Source organism: Populus trichocarpa, chromosome 2 (assembly GCF_000002775.5).
Source record: "Populus trichocarpa isolate Nisqually-1 chromosome 2, P.trichocarpa_v4.1, whole genome shotgun sequence".
NCBI lineage: Eukaryota > Viridiplantae > Streptophyta > Magnoliopsida > Malpighiales > Salicaceae > Populus > Populus trichocarpa.
Window position 1 is genome coordinate 10375141 of NC_037286.2, and position 16520 is coordinate 10391660.

Here is a 16520-nt window from a genome sequence, read left to right on the forward strand (position 1 = left end):
CCAATAGAAAAGGTCACTCAAACAAAAGAAGGTGTTTTTCACTCACCACTCTAAGATTTCAAACCAAAAAGATAAAAATTTCAATAACTCGTCACTCTAAAGATACATATCAAATCACCACTTTAGAGATACAAAGTCAAAGAAATAAGCCCATCACCACTCACAAATGAGTCACAAATGAGATACGGAATTTGATAAATATCAATTAGTTAAGTCAAAATACTTCAATTTAAAATTTTTCAAAAGATCCTAGTACATAGTTTGAATTATAATTATATACTTGAAACATCCCTCTAAATCCAGGAAAAACCAAATTAACATAAATGAGACCTAGTAATTGAATTTAGCAGAATTCTAGACAATAAATAACAATAACTTATTTTTAACTCTAGGAAGCGCTAAAATTAAAATTGACATAATTTTTTGTAGAAAACTTCAACGCATGCATGGCTAGATAATCTGGAAATATAACATTCTGAACTTGAAAATCATGTAAGATGGGCTCATTTTCCCATGCATTTTTCAGAAATTGAAAAAAAAATAATTTTGATTAAAATATAAGTTGGTATATATCTTTACAATTAAACAAAATGATGTAGCAACAACTCAAAGGCTTTTTTTCTCTTTTACAACATCAATAAGAGTGATATAATTACTTGAAAATGTATTATGAAACATTTTTTTTAATTTTATAGTGATAATTGCGATATATATATTTACCAACATTTAATGTAAAAATATTTATTTTAACTGTCATTGAATTCTAATGTCATTTAAGATTAACAAATGTCTTCGGATCTAATGTCCTAAAGTTCTATCTTAAGTACTAATAAAACTGATATAATTAATTACTTTTAAAGTTAAATATACAAATGCTGCTAAACATGAACCTGCAATGACATTTCACTTAAAATACTGATAAAGTGATCAATAATTGCTATCAAAATCCCATTTCGTAGTATTTGTACTTTTGAGTTTCGTTATTTGTTTTTTTTTTAAAGTTGATAGAGAATTTCCCACCAAAACAAAAAGGCGTTATCAAACAAATAATAATTTTCAACATGAACGTGTATAATGGGCCCCATCACATATACAATACTCCCTGGAGCCACTCAATTTGGAATTTAATTTAATTTAATTTAATTTTCTCCTGGCGTTGTCCTCTCAATTTTCTGTCCTGAGTCGTCCTGAGTCTTTAAGTCTTCGTCACTCATTGATAAATGAACGATACCTCGGAGCCACAGATATATAAATTCTCCATTAACCTTCAAGTCCTGTTTCACATCGTATTGCTGTGCCTGCACATTATGCATGAAAGACTCGAAGATCTGTGAGTATACAAAATATTGCAGTTTTGTGTTGTGTATCAGTGCTTGTTTCTCTCCGGCCTTTCTTGGATTTAAACTCTGGTTCCCTTGGTTTCTTGTTCTTAAATGTAGAAGGCAAGAAAAAAAGTGCAGCAGATCAGAGAATGGCGCTCGAGTTTGCTGTAGGAAATGAATGTTTCCGCCGATGCTGGAGGATTTGCAGCCGGGTATGGCAGCTCAATTATAATAATCGTGTGTTAAAATCTTTACAGATAAAGTTGAGAAAGCTTGTTTTCTTCGTTTAACTTTCTTAATTTAAATCTAAAAAATTATTTTCTAAATTTATTAGATAAATAAATTTAAAACATATGGGACCCAATCACCGTCCAATGAAAAACCTAAATTCAACAATTTTTTTTATTACAAATTTATTTGTTTTTGTGTTTCAAAAATATTTTTGAAAAAATTTAATTTTTTTTAAATTAATATATTTTTTAATATTTTAAAATCATTTTAATCTACTGATGTCAAAAATAATTTTTTAAAAATAAAAAAAATTATTTTAATATATTTTTAAATAAAAATATTTTAAAAAACAACCACAGTTTCAATTATTCTCGCATATTCAAGTGTCTAAATCTCTAAATTACCCCCCTTGAGTTGAAATGAAAAGTGGGAGAGATCATGTCGTGATATTTCGCTCGAATTCACGCGATGATGTCTTCCCGTTGCTAATTCCATTATATATGTACATCTCTCTCATTCGATCAAATAAATAAAGGTATACCAATCAACACCAAAGTCCTTTCTACTCGGCTTCTGTTCCTTCACATGGCGTCCGATTCAGAGAAGGATGCTTCCGAAGGGCTTGGAGGTATGTATTACCCGTTAATCTATGATCAGTATGTTTTTAGTTCCGACAAAAAAGGCACATATTTCTGTACATGTTTATCATTTCTAATCCCAATCTAATTATCTATCATAAGATCTGAATTAACCATAAATAATCATATCAGAAGAAACTAACACTGAGAATTTATAACTTCGGTTTCAAGCTCATCGTTTTTTTTTTCCTCACTAGAAGTCATTAACTAATTAATTCTAATTAATATTAGAAGCACCCAACATCTAGCAGATATATATATATAAGGTAAATACTCAAGATTTTATTCTATTATGAATTATTTGAGCATTTAATTCATAAGTAAGAGGTGATTAATTAATTATAACAGAACTACTTACCACTATTTTTCTTATGGGAACCATATATAGAAGTTATTGGAAAATACAGTGGATGGCGCTTGGCTTTTTTCCTTTTATAAATGCAGCTGGAAGAGCCACGTTTCCTTTACAGATTGGTGTGGCATATACATAGATCATGGATATTGGGGGATTAATAATCAAAATATTCACAGGCTCCTAGAAGCTTTTAAGACCATTATATTCAAAAATTAGATTTGGTCACTGAGATTAATAGATTGACTGGAGTTAGTTACTTAGCTACTATGCTCTCCTGTGAAAGCAAGTCTCTTGTTAGAAGAATAGAAGATATCCCGATACTCCAGTTGTACAAGAACACGAGGTGAATAATCTATTGATGAAAGCACGAGATAGGGTGGGCGTTGTTCTTATCATTGATGGTAACTATTGATGAAACAGGAAGGCAAGCAATGTAGGTGCCGCTTTATCAATTTATGAGTTTGTAATCGTAGGAGGTCAGGCGCCGCCGATGGAGAATTACGTGTAACAACAGTGGATAATGTGCGGTGCCGTTCTAACCTTTTAGAGTTCATAATATTGCATTGTAATGTGTTTCAGAGCTGAATTCCTTTGGATCGAGCTTAAGAACATAGCGGGCAGCCTAGTGAACTTGGTCCTATCTTAGAAACTGAAAGCTTGCTAGTCCGGACTACAAATTCGGCATGACGGGCAAATTTTCTGTCCATTTAACGGACAGCCTTTTTTTTAAAAAAAAAAAAAACACATAACGCACTTTTTCTTAAGTAGCTCATGCAAACACTTCTACACGTTTCCTTGAAAACTATAGGTGCTCGGAACACAGGCGAGAAAGATCATAAACCTGGAAGTTCTAGGAAATTAACTGAAGCTGAGAGAAAAAGGAAACAAGAATGCCAGAGGAATTTTAATGCTAGAAAGAAGGTACGTAGTGTGCAGATAGTATCTACCTTTACTCTTTAATTTGTGTTCCTTTTCTCTTAGTTAACTCATCTATCCTCTTTATTTCTGTACATACACTGTGGTGCAGCAAAGGATTAAAAGCACAGAGGAAGAGGTGGAAACTCTCAAAGAACAGCTTGCCTACTACAAAGGGCAGGCAGATGCCCACTACAAAGGCATCCAGGAACTTGGAAAAGTTGTTAACAGCGTTGGAGAAGTTGGAAAAAAACAAACTGCTCAAATTGACAAGCTTTGCGAGCTAATTATCGAAGGGGTGCGTTTTCCTTCCTCGTACCTCTTTTTTTTTTTTTTTTTTTGCCTTCAGAAAATTGAAACACTACATATGTCTTCTATATTCTCATCAAAAGGAAAGATTTTGATACACACACGTACACTATTGTTGATTTGGTGAGCATGTTATATTGTATTAAAGGTTATAACTTTTGGCAATTTACTTCTCTGTTACTTCTCCTCCAAAAGAGCCAGTTAGATAAATTCTTATTCTTTATTTTCACACCATACCTTCACTTTTATAGAATCTTATCCCTTTTACTTCTATCAATATTATAAATCACAATCAACGTAATAATATCCCATGCACGAATTTTGTGGCAGCAGAAACACTCTGCAGGTAGAAGGGAGTGTTGGGGAAGCACATCTTCCAGCACAGAGGTGCTAGAAGGGGCTCCTAACCAGCTGGTATATATCTATTCATTTTCTTTATGTGCTCCCTCTTTCTAATTTCGTGCACTAATTTATTACTCAATGTGTTATTTTGATTTGGTTTAAGGCCTTCAACAGTCTCAAGGAGCGTTACATTGCCTCTGAAACACGCCACGCACAGGAGAAAGTTGCCACAGAAGCACGCCACGCAAAGGAGATGGCTGCCATAAAAGCACACCATGCCCAGGAGATGGCTGCCAAAGAAGCACACCATGCTCAGGAGATGGCTGCCAAAGAAGCACACCATGCCCAGGAGATGGCTGCCAAAGAAGCACACCATGCTCAGGAGATGGCTGCAGTCAGGACAGAGTACGGCCTAGACGTGGTAACCCCCCCCCCCCCCCTCCCCTCTTGTTTTACTTGAAAGGATCGCATTAACTATATAGCTATTTTTGTACAGTAACTGCAAAATCAACGAATCTCTTTCACCCTCACGCACAGTAGAGAGACTTTATTAGTTCTCGCACGCACTTACATAGACTAGCTTTTATATAGAATTTAAGTGAGATATTAAGTATTGTCTCCTACTAATCTCAATAAAATATAAATGCTAACTTCATGGTACATTTTTCCCTTTTAAACCTGTTCTATCAAGCATCGTAACATTTTATCCTTTCAAAATCTCCTCTTGCTTTTTCACAGAACAGGTTTAATGTTCAAACATTTTTCCCTTTAAACTTGTTTTATCAAGCATCATAACACCAAGCTTCTTTTGCAAATAACAAAACTCTTTTGCATGTACTGCTACTTATTCACTTGTTCTAACATGTACTAGCTCTACTTTTTTTTCACATGCTCTCTTATAAAATGAAAAAAGTATCAATATGCTTTGATCATTTGCGATGAACTAGATTTTTTGTTGATGCAATTTCGGAATCTTCTTAGATGTCTTCAAATGTGAATTCCTTGGATGTTTTATGTACCTGATGACCAAACCAAATTCAAATAAAATATCAATACATGTTAAATATAGTAGATACCCTACAATGCTTTTATAATATCTTGGGTTTACCGGTGCTCTTTCTCCTTCTTTTGTTAGCTTGATTCCATATTCAACTCGTGTATCTACAAGTTGACAATCTTTCATTGAAAATTTCTTGAAGATTTTTACAGCATACTTAGCTTGTGAATTAAAAATTCCACTATTACATTGTTTCACTTCAATTCCGCCATAAGATCTAAGCTAGCCTACCAATTCAAACTACTTAAACATATGCTATTTAAACTCTTCAATCATGACAGAATCATCACCTGTAAAAATTAAATCGTTCTTATATAAATAAGTAAACATCACACTGCCTTGTGAGTTTTTCTTCACATATATAGAGCATGCTCATATAGGCATTTGACAAAACCATTTTATGTAAGATAGCTATTAATTTTAAAATTTCATGCTATTCGTGCTTGTTTAATTAGTCCATAAAGAGGTTTCATAATCAAGGTAAATATTCTTAATTATTTCGTAATTGATAAAAAAATCACGGAAGTAAACAACTCCAAGCAATCAAGAAAAGAAAATTTAGAACAAAAAAGAAAGATATTTTTGATAATTTAATTATATGTTTTACATTCAACTCATGTAGACATATAAAAAATAGAATAAAGCAAATTATACAAAATACTTGATCATCTCATTAATTTGATTAGATGATAGAAATAATTAATTGCCTTGATTTCTTCCTTTTATATATTAGGAAATATATAATCAAGAATATTTATCTTGATTGTTTTCTTAACACGCCCCTTCAAATATATAATAATTTTTATTTTCATGAGTTAGACATACATTAACACTATTTTTATTGTCATTGTAGCCTCATATTCTTATTAAAATGATCACCATCAATAAATGATCTTAATTGATCAGTAATTAGGATGAGTTTATCGTGTATTTGTGAATCAAATTCCAAGTCAAACTTTCATATTTTCTAATTGGATATAACAATATTAAAAGTAAGAAAATATATCATTTTTTTTAATACATACACTCATGTTTTGCCGTCATAATCATTTATAAAAGTAAGAAAATATTTGTTGGCAGTAATTAAAGTAGATTTGATAGGAACACATACATCTAAGTGAACCAAATCAAGAGATTAATTAGGCTGCTCTTGAACTCCTATTTAGAAAAAGTTTTTTTATGTTGCTTTTCTATAACACTTACTTCACACAATCTGTTTATGTGATCTAACTTTGGCATTCCAGTAACCTTCTTGTTCTTTTCTAACATTATCGAGGCTTCATGATTTAAGTATCCATATTAAGGATGTTAAAGAACTGAAACATCGTTGATTTCTTTCTTAAAACACTTTGATTGTAAGATGTTTAGATTTAGTGAGAACATTATATTCCTTGATATTTTCATAGAAGCAATCATCATTTTTTATTCATAAAATATGTTAAGGTTTTGTCTTTTATTTCTACTGCAAATCCCTTCTTAAGAAACTATCTCAGACTAGAAATATTATTCTTCATATAAATCTTTGCTCACCATTTCTTAGTTTAATAAGAACTATACCTCTACCTTTAACATGTCTCTAAGAAAAATCACTAAAAATTATGTTACTAGTGTATTCTTTATCATTAAAGAACATTTTCTTTATTTTATACATGTGATTATAAGCTCTTGTGTCTAGATATCATATTCTAAAATTATTGGAATCAATTTTTTCACATAGGAACAACAAGGTTGGTTCTTCAAAATCAGGATCCTTTTGAGCAAAATGAACTCTTTTATTTTTAGACTTGTTTTAAGAGTAATCTAATGCACACTAACCATACTCCTTGCAATTAAAGCATTGAATATATATATAACATTATTCCTTCAATTTAAATATCCACAGTGATTTCTTCCTCATTTTCCTTTTTTGTAAAGAGATTCGCCTCTTTAAAATGATTCCTAATTGGACTCAACATTACTTTTCATAATCAATCTTGTTTGTAAAGCTTGTTCTTATGATGATTTCCTTTCCGCTTTTTTTTTAATTTTTTGATCATAGGCTTGCAGAGATCCCATAAGTTCTTTCATTATAAGTTTCTTCAGATCTTTTGATTTTTCTATTTCTATCAAGTTTTAAGTTCAAAAATCTTAAAATCTTTTCCATTACACAAATTAACATCATCAGTGTTTTATGCATTTCTTCTCATCTAATGTACTAAAGAGATTACTCTTGTAAAATAATATGAAATTATCTTAATATTATTTTTGTTTAGTTTCTCAAAATCTCCTCCCAGGGCTTGTAGTTGTAACCTCTTTGTTTTTTCAACACCACTACAAGTCTTGTTCAAAATTGTCCTCGTCTCCTTAGAAGTTTTTGTGGAAGCCATCATTTAATAAATTGTGAATATAGATTTATTATCTTTCTTCCTAGATTCACTTAGAACCTGTTTTTCTGCATTAGTACTCAAGGCTACCTCATCTCTTGTTAACTCTGGTTCATTATCCTTCTTCCACTAAAACCCATAATTCCTAAGACTTCAAAGGAGCCCTGCATTGTAGGCATTATAAATCATAGTTTTGTTTTGTGAGGCCAGGAATTTGTAATTGAATTTGAGTGCTATTGTTTGTGGAGGCCATTGCTACACTCAAACTCTGATACCAGTTCTGTTGGAAGCAGAAACAGCACAGAAATTGCAAGATCAATGAATCTCTTGCACTCACTCACACTTACACAGTATAGAGACTTTCAAAATCTTTATTTTATTTTTGTTATTAGTGCTCACGCACACTTGTAAGAAAACTAGACACTAGCTTTTATATAGAATTTAAGTGAGACAAGCAGTATATTGTCTCATACTAATCTCAATAAAACATAAATACTATCCTTGACTGAATTATTATAGTTGAGTCTACACTAACTTCACGATGCTACTAACTTGATGATACTTGGTTATTTTCACAAAACAAGTTTAACATTCAAACATGTTTTTCTATCTAAACTCTAATAATCTGAAATTGTCTATAGGAGAACGACATGTTGCAGGCGCTTGCAGGAGCCTCACCAGGCTTCGATTTTGCTGATCAGTTCGTGAATTATAAGTAGATTTATTATGCGGATAGGGAAAGCAAGGCGTCTAAAGATTGTTTACAGGTGTTCCGTAATATTTCTTGTGTGTGTTAGTTTCTCTATTTTGATACTGGAAGATCTCCGATACTTTTATGTGTGCTTAAACTGAAGCTTTTGGACCTAAAATTAATTGTCTCGCGTGTCATTATAATACTCTCGATGATAATGTTGTTGATTAGACAACATGAAAACTTTTGTCTATAAGGGGATTGACCCGGATGTGCCTGGGGCTCGGCCCGGTCCCAGTTTTTTTCTGCTTTTCTGTTTTCTGGACTGGATCCAGTTCAGCTCGTATAACTGGTCTGAATCAAACTGACCCGGCTGGACAGCAGGCACGCGTGAACTAATTCACGCGTGCACTGCACCATGCGACCTTCGCGCTGTGTTGAGAATTAGAACTGCAAAGCGGGGCAAGAGAAAGAAGAGCGTTCCTGGAGCTTTTGCTTGAAGATGAAGATGATGGTGATGGAGAACTGGTTAGCCAATGTTGCTTTTCTTCCCCTCTGCTTCTGTTTTTCCTTCCCTTCTTCTCTGATTTCTGGTCTCTTTTTTTTTTTTGCTTTATCTTACTCTCTCTGTCTCTCTCTGTTCTTCCCTCTTTATGTTTTTCTTTCTGCCAGTTTTCGTTTTCGTCTCTCGTTCTTGGTGTTTCTGTTTTTCTCTCTTTTGTTTTTGTTCTTCTCCTCTGTCTTTTTCCTGGGTTCACTGCTGTATGTGTTCTCTCGTCTCCTCTGTCCCCTCTGGTTTTTCCCCTTCCTTTCCTGTGGAGTCGCCATTCTAAGATATGCAGTAACTAGTTCACCATCCATGATTATAACCTCAATAGTGGCATCAAGAGGAGCTAAATTTTTTCAATTGTCTACATCCTCTGATCCTCTACCATTTATAGCTTCAAAACCACAATGAGCTGCCTCTCGTCCTCCTTAAAGTCATTTCCCAATATATTTGACAACAAAACCTCACCTCCTTTGACATGAACTTGTCTCTGTCACTGTAGGTTTCTGAGACCTTGGTGTCACTGCGCTTCCTCTCTCTTGAAGATCAGATAGCATCTGAATCTGACATACCATTTTATTTTGCGTTGTTCTTCTTGCGTCTCTGTGGTTGTCTCTAAAATGGTGGAACTTCAACATATTTATATATTTTATTGAGCGCCAGTCAGTACTAGAAAATCTTCTTGGAATGTTATGAAATTATTTATTTAGTGGATGAGGCGGCAATTGAAACAGATGAAGAGAGAGGAGCACTTTCTTGTCCACAAAAGGCAAAATTTATCCTGCTACTTGATTCTTTCTTCATGAGATGATCACTCTCTTGGAATCGAGTTCACTTTTTTTCCCATGGGTCATGCTGCTTTTTGGATTTGAAATATTCGGCAATTTGCTTTGATTTGTATTGGTAGACTATGACATTTATTTGACTGATCCATCTTACAGGCGTTGGGATTGATGAGTCTGTTGAAACATCATCAGGGCTTCTCCAACCACTTGATTCATAAAAAACTTGATTTTTTAGGTATGGCAAAATACATACACTAAATTTATATTCAAGCCCAAATATCTTGGACACGAAGAATAATTTCCATGTGCAGTTGTTTTAACAACTTCATCACTTATAATCGTGGTTAAGGAATTCCCGTATTGTGTAACATTACTTTTTTCTGCGTGCAGGAAGATGAAAGAAAAAGGGAGAACAGGCTTGCTCTGCTAAATAAAACTGCAGACCTCCAAAGAGGCATAGCCAGATCTTTCAGTTTTGCCAGGATTTTAGATTTTGCCAACTGTTCATTCTATAATATCATCAGGAGAAGAGGAAGAAAAGGTGAGATAAGAAGAAAAGAGGTGAAGATGATTCAGAGCAGGTTACCGTTTCTGGGATCAGCCAGTGCATCAAACCTCGCATTATATCGAGGCTTGTAACAATTTGTTGTCGGGGATGGTTTAAATTATTTTAATATATTAAGGCACGAGGAAAATACTTGGAGCCACTGGATGTATCTGTACGTTAAGGGGCGTTCAAGCAGGAAGTTATTCAAATTGCCTACAGTTCAATTTGAGCATGTTGAAGATGATCAGTGTCTGAATTCTGTATTTGATCTAGATGTTTTGGCCAAAGAAATGCAATAAATTTCATCAGCAACCATAGAATTTAATAAAATCAAGCTGAATCAATGATTAATTATCGGATCTTAATCTATTTTTTCCAGGCCCAGCACATCTAGCCCATTAAAAATAAGCTCAGGCTCATTCACCTTGACCCTTTTAATTTATTCTTCAAATTGAATGAACAGCATGTCGTTCTTTATTTTAAAGAAAGAGGAAGTAGAAGTAGGAGACGTGTAGTTTGTATCCTCAATTTTTTATCACTTAAGAGGCAATTAGAAAATCGAGATTGAGATTTGTTTTATTTAAAAACCTAAATTTAAACCTATTTTAACACAAAAACTCCTAAAAAGTAAAAACATATTTTTATAACTTCAAACAACTAATTTCTCAACTCAAAAAAACTAAATATATATCAAAATATAAAATCAAATCATGAAAAAAACATCTCTCGAATTCTATTCTTTTTTAAAAAAAACAATATAAAAACTCTAAAACACTCATCTTTTCAAGAGAAACACTTTGACATCAAATTTAAACATTTTTTTCAACAACATTTAATTAACAAGTCTCATTCTCTTTTATTTTTTGTTTTCTACTAACTCTCTTTCTCATTTCAAACTTAAAGACTAAAATATAAATAAAATAAAGTTTTGATTTGAAAATTCAATTGTCAAACTAAAAAGAACCAAAACTTTTTGGAAAAAGGCAAATTCCTCCCAAAAAAACAAAAAGTGTTGGCACCACAGTGCTTTAAAAAAAAAAAACAAAAGGTTTTCGTTTTTCTTTTATTTGATTTTGGTCCCTTCATTTGAAATATTTTATAAACAATAAAATTAATTTTTCTTTCATAAAATCAAATAACAACTCAATGTCGGGATATTTTTTGAAATCACGGTAATATTATAAAAATATAATAAAAATAAATTATCAACCCAAAAACCCAACCAACATAATATTAAAAGATAAAATCGGAAAAAAAAAATCAAAGCTAAAAAAAAGAGAAAAAAAATACAATTTAAACCCACAATGTTATGTTATGTGAGGAGGGTAACAAGTTTCCTTGATCCCTTTTAGTTTTTTTTTTTTTAATTTATTACTAAGACATAAAACCACGAGAGCAAAATATGAAACAGTGCACTTGAGAAGAAATTAAATACAATGACCAAACTGTAAGGAAGGAAAAATTTCAGAGACCAATGAGGAAAAAATGGATATAAACAATGACATAAAATTATAAATAATAAACTGTCAGAGAAGCTACATGCTATCAAAAATGAAATGGCCATCCGTTTCAACTTGGTTAATTAATTAGTATTTAATTAATGCTCATCAACAATAAATAGTGACATAAATAATAAAATTTAATATTTTTTAATTAATGTTAACGATGTCTTCTTAAATAAGTTTGATTATTCTCGAATCAAACTATCCATTTCCTATACTAGTTCCATGTTCATTTATAAATCCCAAAAGCATATGTAAACCTACCATAATATATTAAAATGGAAAGCAATTAGCCAAACAAGTTAGAAAGGACATTAATTTATTGAGAAAAAAAACAACTCTGTTAATATCAAATTGATACAAAACATATTATTATTTTTATATTAATTAAATAAATATAAAATATAAAACTTGGTATAAGAAAATAGATTTGACAACACCCTTCATAACATTAAAGAAACATGATATTTCGGGCAAAATCCAATCCATTTATGGACAATAAATATAACTCCTTGGTCTTCCATGTCCAAGGTTTTTTAAAACAGGACTTTTTCTTTCAAATCACGTAAGCATGTTTTATTGCAATATAATAATTGTTTTTTTAAAATATTTTTATTTAAAAATATATTAAAATAATATATTTTAAAAAAACTCATTTTTAATATCAATATACCAAAACAATAAAAATATTTTTTTATTGTTTTGGTATATTGATATTAAAAAAATCAAACTATCTAAAAGAGAAAAAAATAAAATTTTGTAAAACACAATTCGTACAAAAAAACAATTCCTTAATATAGGAGACTTTTGTGTTTTCAAATTCAGAGAATTAAGTAATTTGCATAAAGTATTAGAAATCTTAATTTTTTTTGGTGTTTTTAGATTGTTTTAATAGGTTAATGTAAAAAATAAATTTAAAAAATAAAAAATATATATTATTTTCATGTATTTTCAAAGAAAATATATTTTAAAAAACAACAGCTATTATAATATAAACTATCTAATTAAGAATCATACCTAGAATCTCCTAGCTTTGTAAATGTGATTTATAAATGTTAGTTACTATTAATATTTATTTAATAAGAGATAAATAAACAGAGTGATAAGAAAGAAAAAAAACATAAGAGAGGGGATTAAATAAAAAGAATCTGGATAGATAAAAATATATATTTTTACTTTGGATAAGATATAAATATGATTTTATCTGTTTTTTTATTTAAGTTTTTATTTTCTATTGAATAAATATTAATAATTACAACGGTTTCAAATTCAAAGATGCTAAATTGGCTGTATAAAAACACCTGTTCAGAGAGATACGTCATCCATCCATGCTGGGCTAATTAATAGGCCTGATGATCCTTACAAGTCCAGAACCTCATAAACCCAAAAAGAAGAAACCTCACTGTCACTAGGCACCGCTCAGCGGTGGCAATCCCCTCTTTCTTATCTCAAAAATGGCATAGCCGTAAATCTCTCCACTAAACTATAAATAATATATATTATTTATTTATATTCCCTAGACTACACTAAACAGTAAATACAAACACTAAAACAGCGACAGCAAGTCTCTAAAAACATCAACATTTCAGATTAGGTTCTTTCTCTCTCTTGCGGCTAGGGTTTTTCTCTCCTCTCTCCTACTTACTGCATTATTTCTTTCTACTTTTACTTTTACAGATCTAGGTTCGTTACAGAGAAAATAAACGATTAATATGGAGGTTTTGATACGCTAGTTTTTCTTTGCGGAGGCGTTTTCTGTGGTGTGTTGTTTGATTTGTGGTGAGTTTTTTGTTTATCGGAAATGGCGACGATCAATCCTTTTGATTTATTGGATGATGACGCTGAGGATCCCTCTCTCATCGCTGCTCAGAAGCCGGTGGTTTCTCCTCCCGCCGCCGCCGCCGCCGCCGCCAAGAAAGGTTCGGCTCAGACTCAAGCCAAACCGGCGGCTCCTGCTGCTAAGCTGCCTTCCAAGCCTCTTCCTCCTTCACAAGCTGGTCAGTTATTATTATTTAGTTTTTGTTTGTCGATTTTTTTTATATTTCTATTATATGTGCATTTTTAGATTTTCTTAAATATATTAGAAATTTTCAATTTGTTATTTTTGAAAGCTAACTGCCTGAAGCCTGTCACTTTTTAAATATTTTTGGATGCTTAGTAGTAAAATGATCTTGAACAAAATGAATATATATATATATATATATATGAATCTGGTTGTGCCAATTCGTTTGATTCCATTTCTGTAGTGAGGGAGGCAAAGAATGAAGGTGGGAGAGGAGGTCGTGGTGGTGGACGAGGATATGGCCGTGGTCGCGGGGGTTATAATAGGGACTTCAATAATATTGATAGTTCATTTGCTAACACTGGAGCACCAGCTACGCAAGGGGCTTCTGAAGACGGAGATGCTGGAAAAAGTTCTGAAAGGAGGGGATATGGTGGACCTCGTGCTGCCAGTGGTTTCCGTGGTGGCCGTCATGGGGGTTTTGCCAATGGAGAAGATGGCGAAGGAGAGCGGCCTCGTCGGATATATGAACGTCGGAGTGGGACTGGACATGGGTGGGTATTTCTTGATGATCATATTTTTTTCATTATGTGCTCATGCATCTAAGTTGACTTGCGTATGAGTGCAGAAACGAGATGAAGCGAGAAGGGGCTGGTCGTGGGAACTGGGGAACTCAGACTGATGAACTTGCTGAGTAAGTACAGTTCTGTAAGATGAAATTTTTTTATATCCATGTGTTAGTGTCTCATTTCCCACTGTAATAATCTTTGGTGTGTGCTTTTTTATCCTGATGTGCTTGTGAAGATCTACTTCATTTCAAGAATAGTTTGGCATTTATTCTTTCCTTTTATTTCAGGGTCTTGGGCACTTATTATTTCCTTTTATTTTAGGATAACTGAGGAAGTTGGCAATGAAGGTGACAAGAATTTGGGTGATGAGAAACCTGTGACGGAAGCAGCAGCAGATGGGAACAAAGAGAACCTTGATAATGAACCTGGAGAAAAAGAACCAGAGGAAAAGGTGAATGTTTTTAGTAGTTATTAGGTGTTTTGTCGTCTCCGTATCACATTATCTGATTTTGTTTTGTTCTGCTCAGTAGTGTTTGCATGACACCCATAGTTTAATTATTGATATCAGAATGTATAGTAAAATATTAACAAGTAGGGGCGTGCAAATATTGATGGTTGTTATCTGCAAGGTCTGTCCCTTAGCACGTGTTACAATTTTGCATTTTGGAAATTTTGTGTTTGGCTGGACCTGGTGTTTCCATTTCTGGTTCATCTAGTTCAAGGGAAATTTTGTTGTTTCAATTCTGGTGTTTTGTACGAGTGTTGAACTTATTTGTCTAGATTGCCAGCTCGGGGACATTAGAAGACCAGCTCGTATATAAACTTAATAAAGTAATTCACAATTTTAGCATTGATCATTCAATTAATGGTATAAGAAATTTTGTACATTTTAAAGGTATAGTTACGGTACTTGTTTTTTTTTTCAGGAGATGACTCTTGAAGAGTATGAGAAGGTGCTGGAAGAGAAGAGGAAGGCCCTGCTGGCACTTAAGACAGAGGAAAGAAAGGTGGATACCAGAGAGTTTCAATCCATGCAACAGATTTCAAGCAAGAAGGAAAACAATGATGTCTTTATTAAATTGGTAAAGACTATTGTGCGTTGTTGAAGCTTTTAATTTTTCCGTTTTGTTTTATAAACCATCATCAGTGCTTTGAATATTTTTGCAACAATTTTCTATATTCAAGGGCTCTGACAAGGATAAGCGAAAAGAGGCATCTGAGAAAGCTAAAAAGGTACCTATGTTTGCCTATATTTCTTTTCCTATTTTTCATATGTTCTAGCATATAAGCTTTGGGGAACACCCTAACCAAATATCTTTGTTCTCCTAGACATCTCCTTTCAGTTTGTCATCCTTTTAGTTTTTTGTTCATGCTTATTCGTTCCACCTGTTCATTATACACTTCTTGTCTTTGCTGATGATTTCTGTGAAAGAAGCTTGTCAGCAATGAACTTGTGCTACTTTTATGTCGTAACAGGTTCTTCTATGCATCACTTTTCAGCTCATGTGGACGAATATGAACATTTGTACATCTTGTTTGAACCACTGGGGAGTTACTTTTGATATCTATTTCTGAACTGGATTACATCAGTGAGATTTTTTTTATAGAAAATGGAATTGTTTTATTTTTTGCCTTTTTAAACCTTGTTGTCTCTACTATTGGGATGGGAACATTGCTTTTGTACATCTTATCGTTGTGACCACTGGGGATTTACTATTGATATTTATAAACTGTTGAATGAGTGGATTTTTCTATGATCTGGAATTATTTTTTTAAATCTTTCCGTGTTTGATCCATTCTTCTCTCACACGCCATTTAATTTGTAGTCTTGCTAACCATCATACTAACTGCTGTGATGATTGTAGTCTGTCAGCATTAACGAGTTCTTGAAGCCTGCTGAAGGGGAAAGGTACCATGGGTCAGGTGGCCGTGGTCGGGGACGTGGCCGCGGAGCAAGAGGGTTTGGCAATAGAGATGGAATCAGCATCGTGCCAGCCCCTTCCATTGAAGATCCTGGACAATTCCCTACCTTGGGTGGCAAATGAGATCTCTCCAGAACCGTTGTCCATCCAATTTTGGGTTCCTTTAATCATGCACAGGAAATGATTAGAATAACGTGGTTTCCTGTATCAAAAGATCTGTTTAAATTTATGCTTTACTATGTATATTTCAGGCGTTTCATCGGTTCCCCTGTAGTCTCATGATGGTATGCAACCATCTCATCGAGAACATGGGGAACTTGAAACGAGTTATTTATGACTAGAAATTGCTGCTCAGTTTTGTTTTGAAATAGATGAACCCTTCTTTTCAAGAGAAAAAAATATGAAGTTCTGCATCTTTCTAAA

General features: G+C 33.0%; 2 protein-coding genes across 3 annotated transcripts; both read left to right on the forward strand.

Moving 5' to 3' along the window:
* Positions 1-1914: 1914 nt before the first annotated feature.
* Positions 1915-8466, forward strand: LOC7483800 (uncharacterized). Of its 2 annotated transcripts, none has more exons than XM_024594625.2 (6): positions 1915-2181; positions 3355-3467; positions 3574-3759; positions 4101-4184; positions 4276-4533; positions 8174-8466. In XM_024594625.2, exons 1-6 carry the CDS (start codon positions 2139-2141, stop codon positions 8249-8251), a joined length of 762 nt encoding a protein of 253 aa, XP_024450393.2. In that variant the 5' UTR covers positions 1915-2138; the 3' UTR covers positions 8252-8466. The 2 variants fall into 2 exon arrangements, with proteins under 2 accessions (XP_024450393.2, XP_002301232.4); XM_002301196.4 differs by having other exon boundaries at positions 1925-2181; positions 4104-4184.
* Positions 8467-13138: 4672 nt separating this feature from the next.
* LOC7453918 (RGG repeats nuclear RNA binding protein A) lies at positions 13139-16520 on the forward strand. The gene is made up of 7 exons (XM_002301197.4): positions 13139-13601; positions 13851-14160; positions 14235-14300; positions 14497-14626; positions 15102-15257; positions 15361-15408; positions 16041-16520. The coding sequence occupies exons 1-7, from the start codon at positions 13406-13408 to the stop codon at positions 16218-16220; spliced, it is 1086 nt and encodes a 361-aa protein (XP_002301233.4). The 5' UTR covers positions 13139-13405; the 3' UTR covers positions 16221-16520.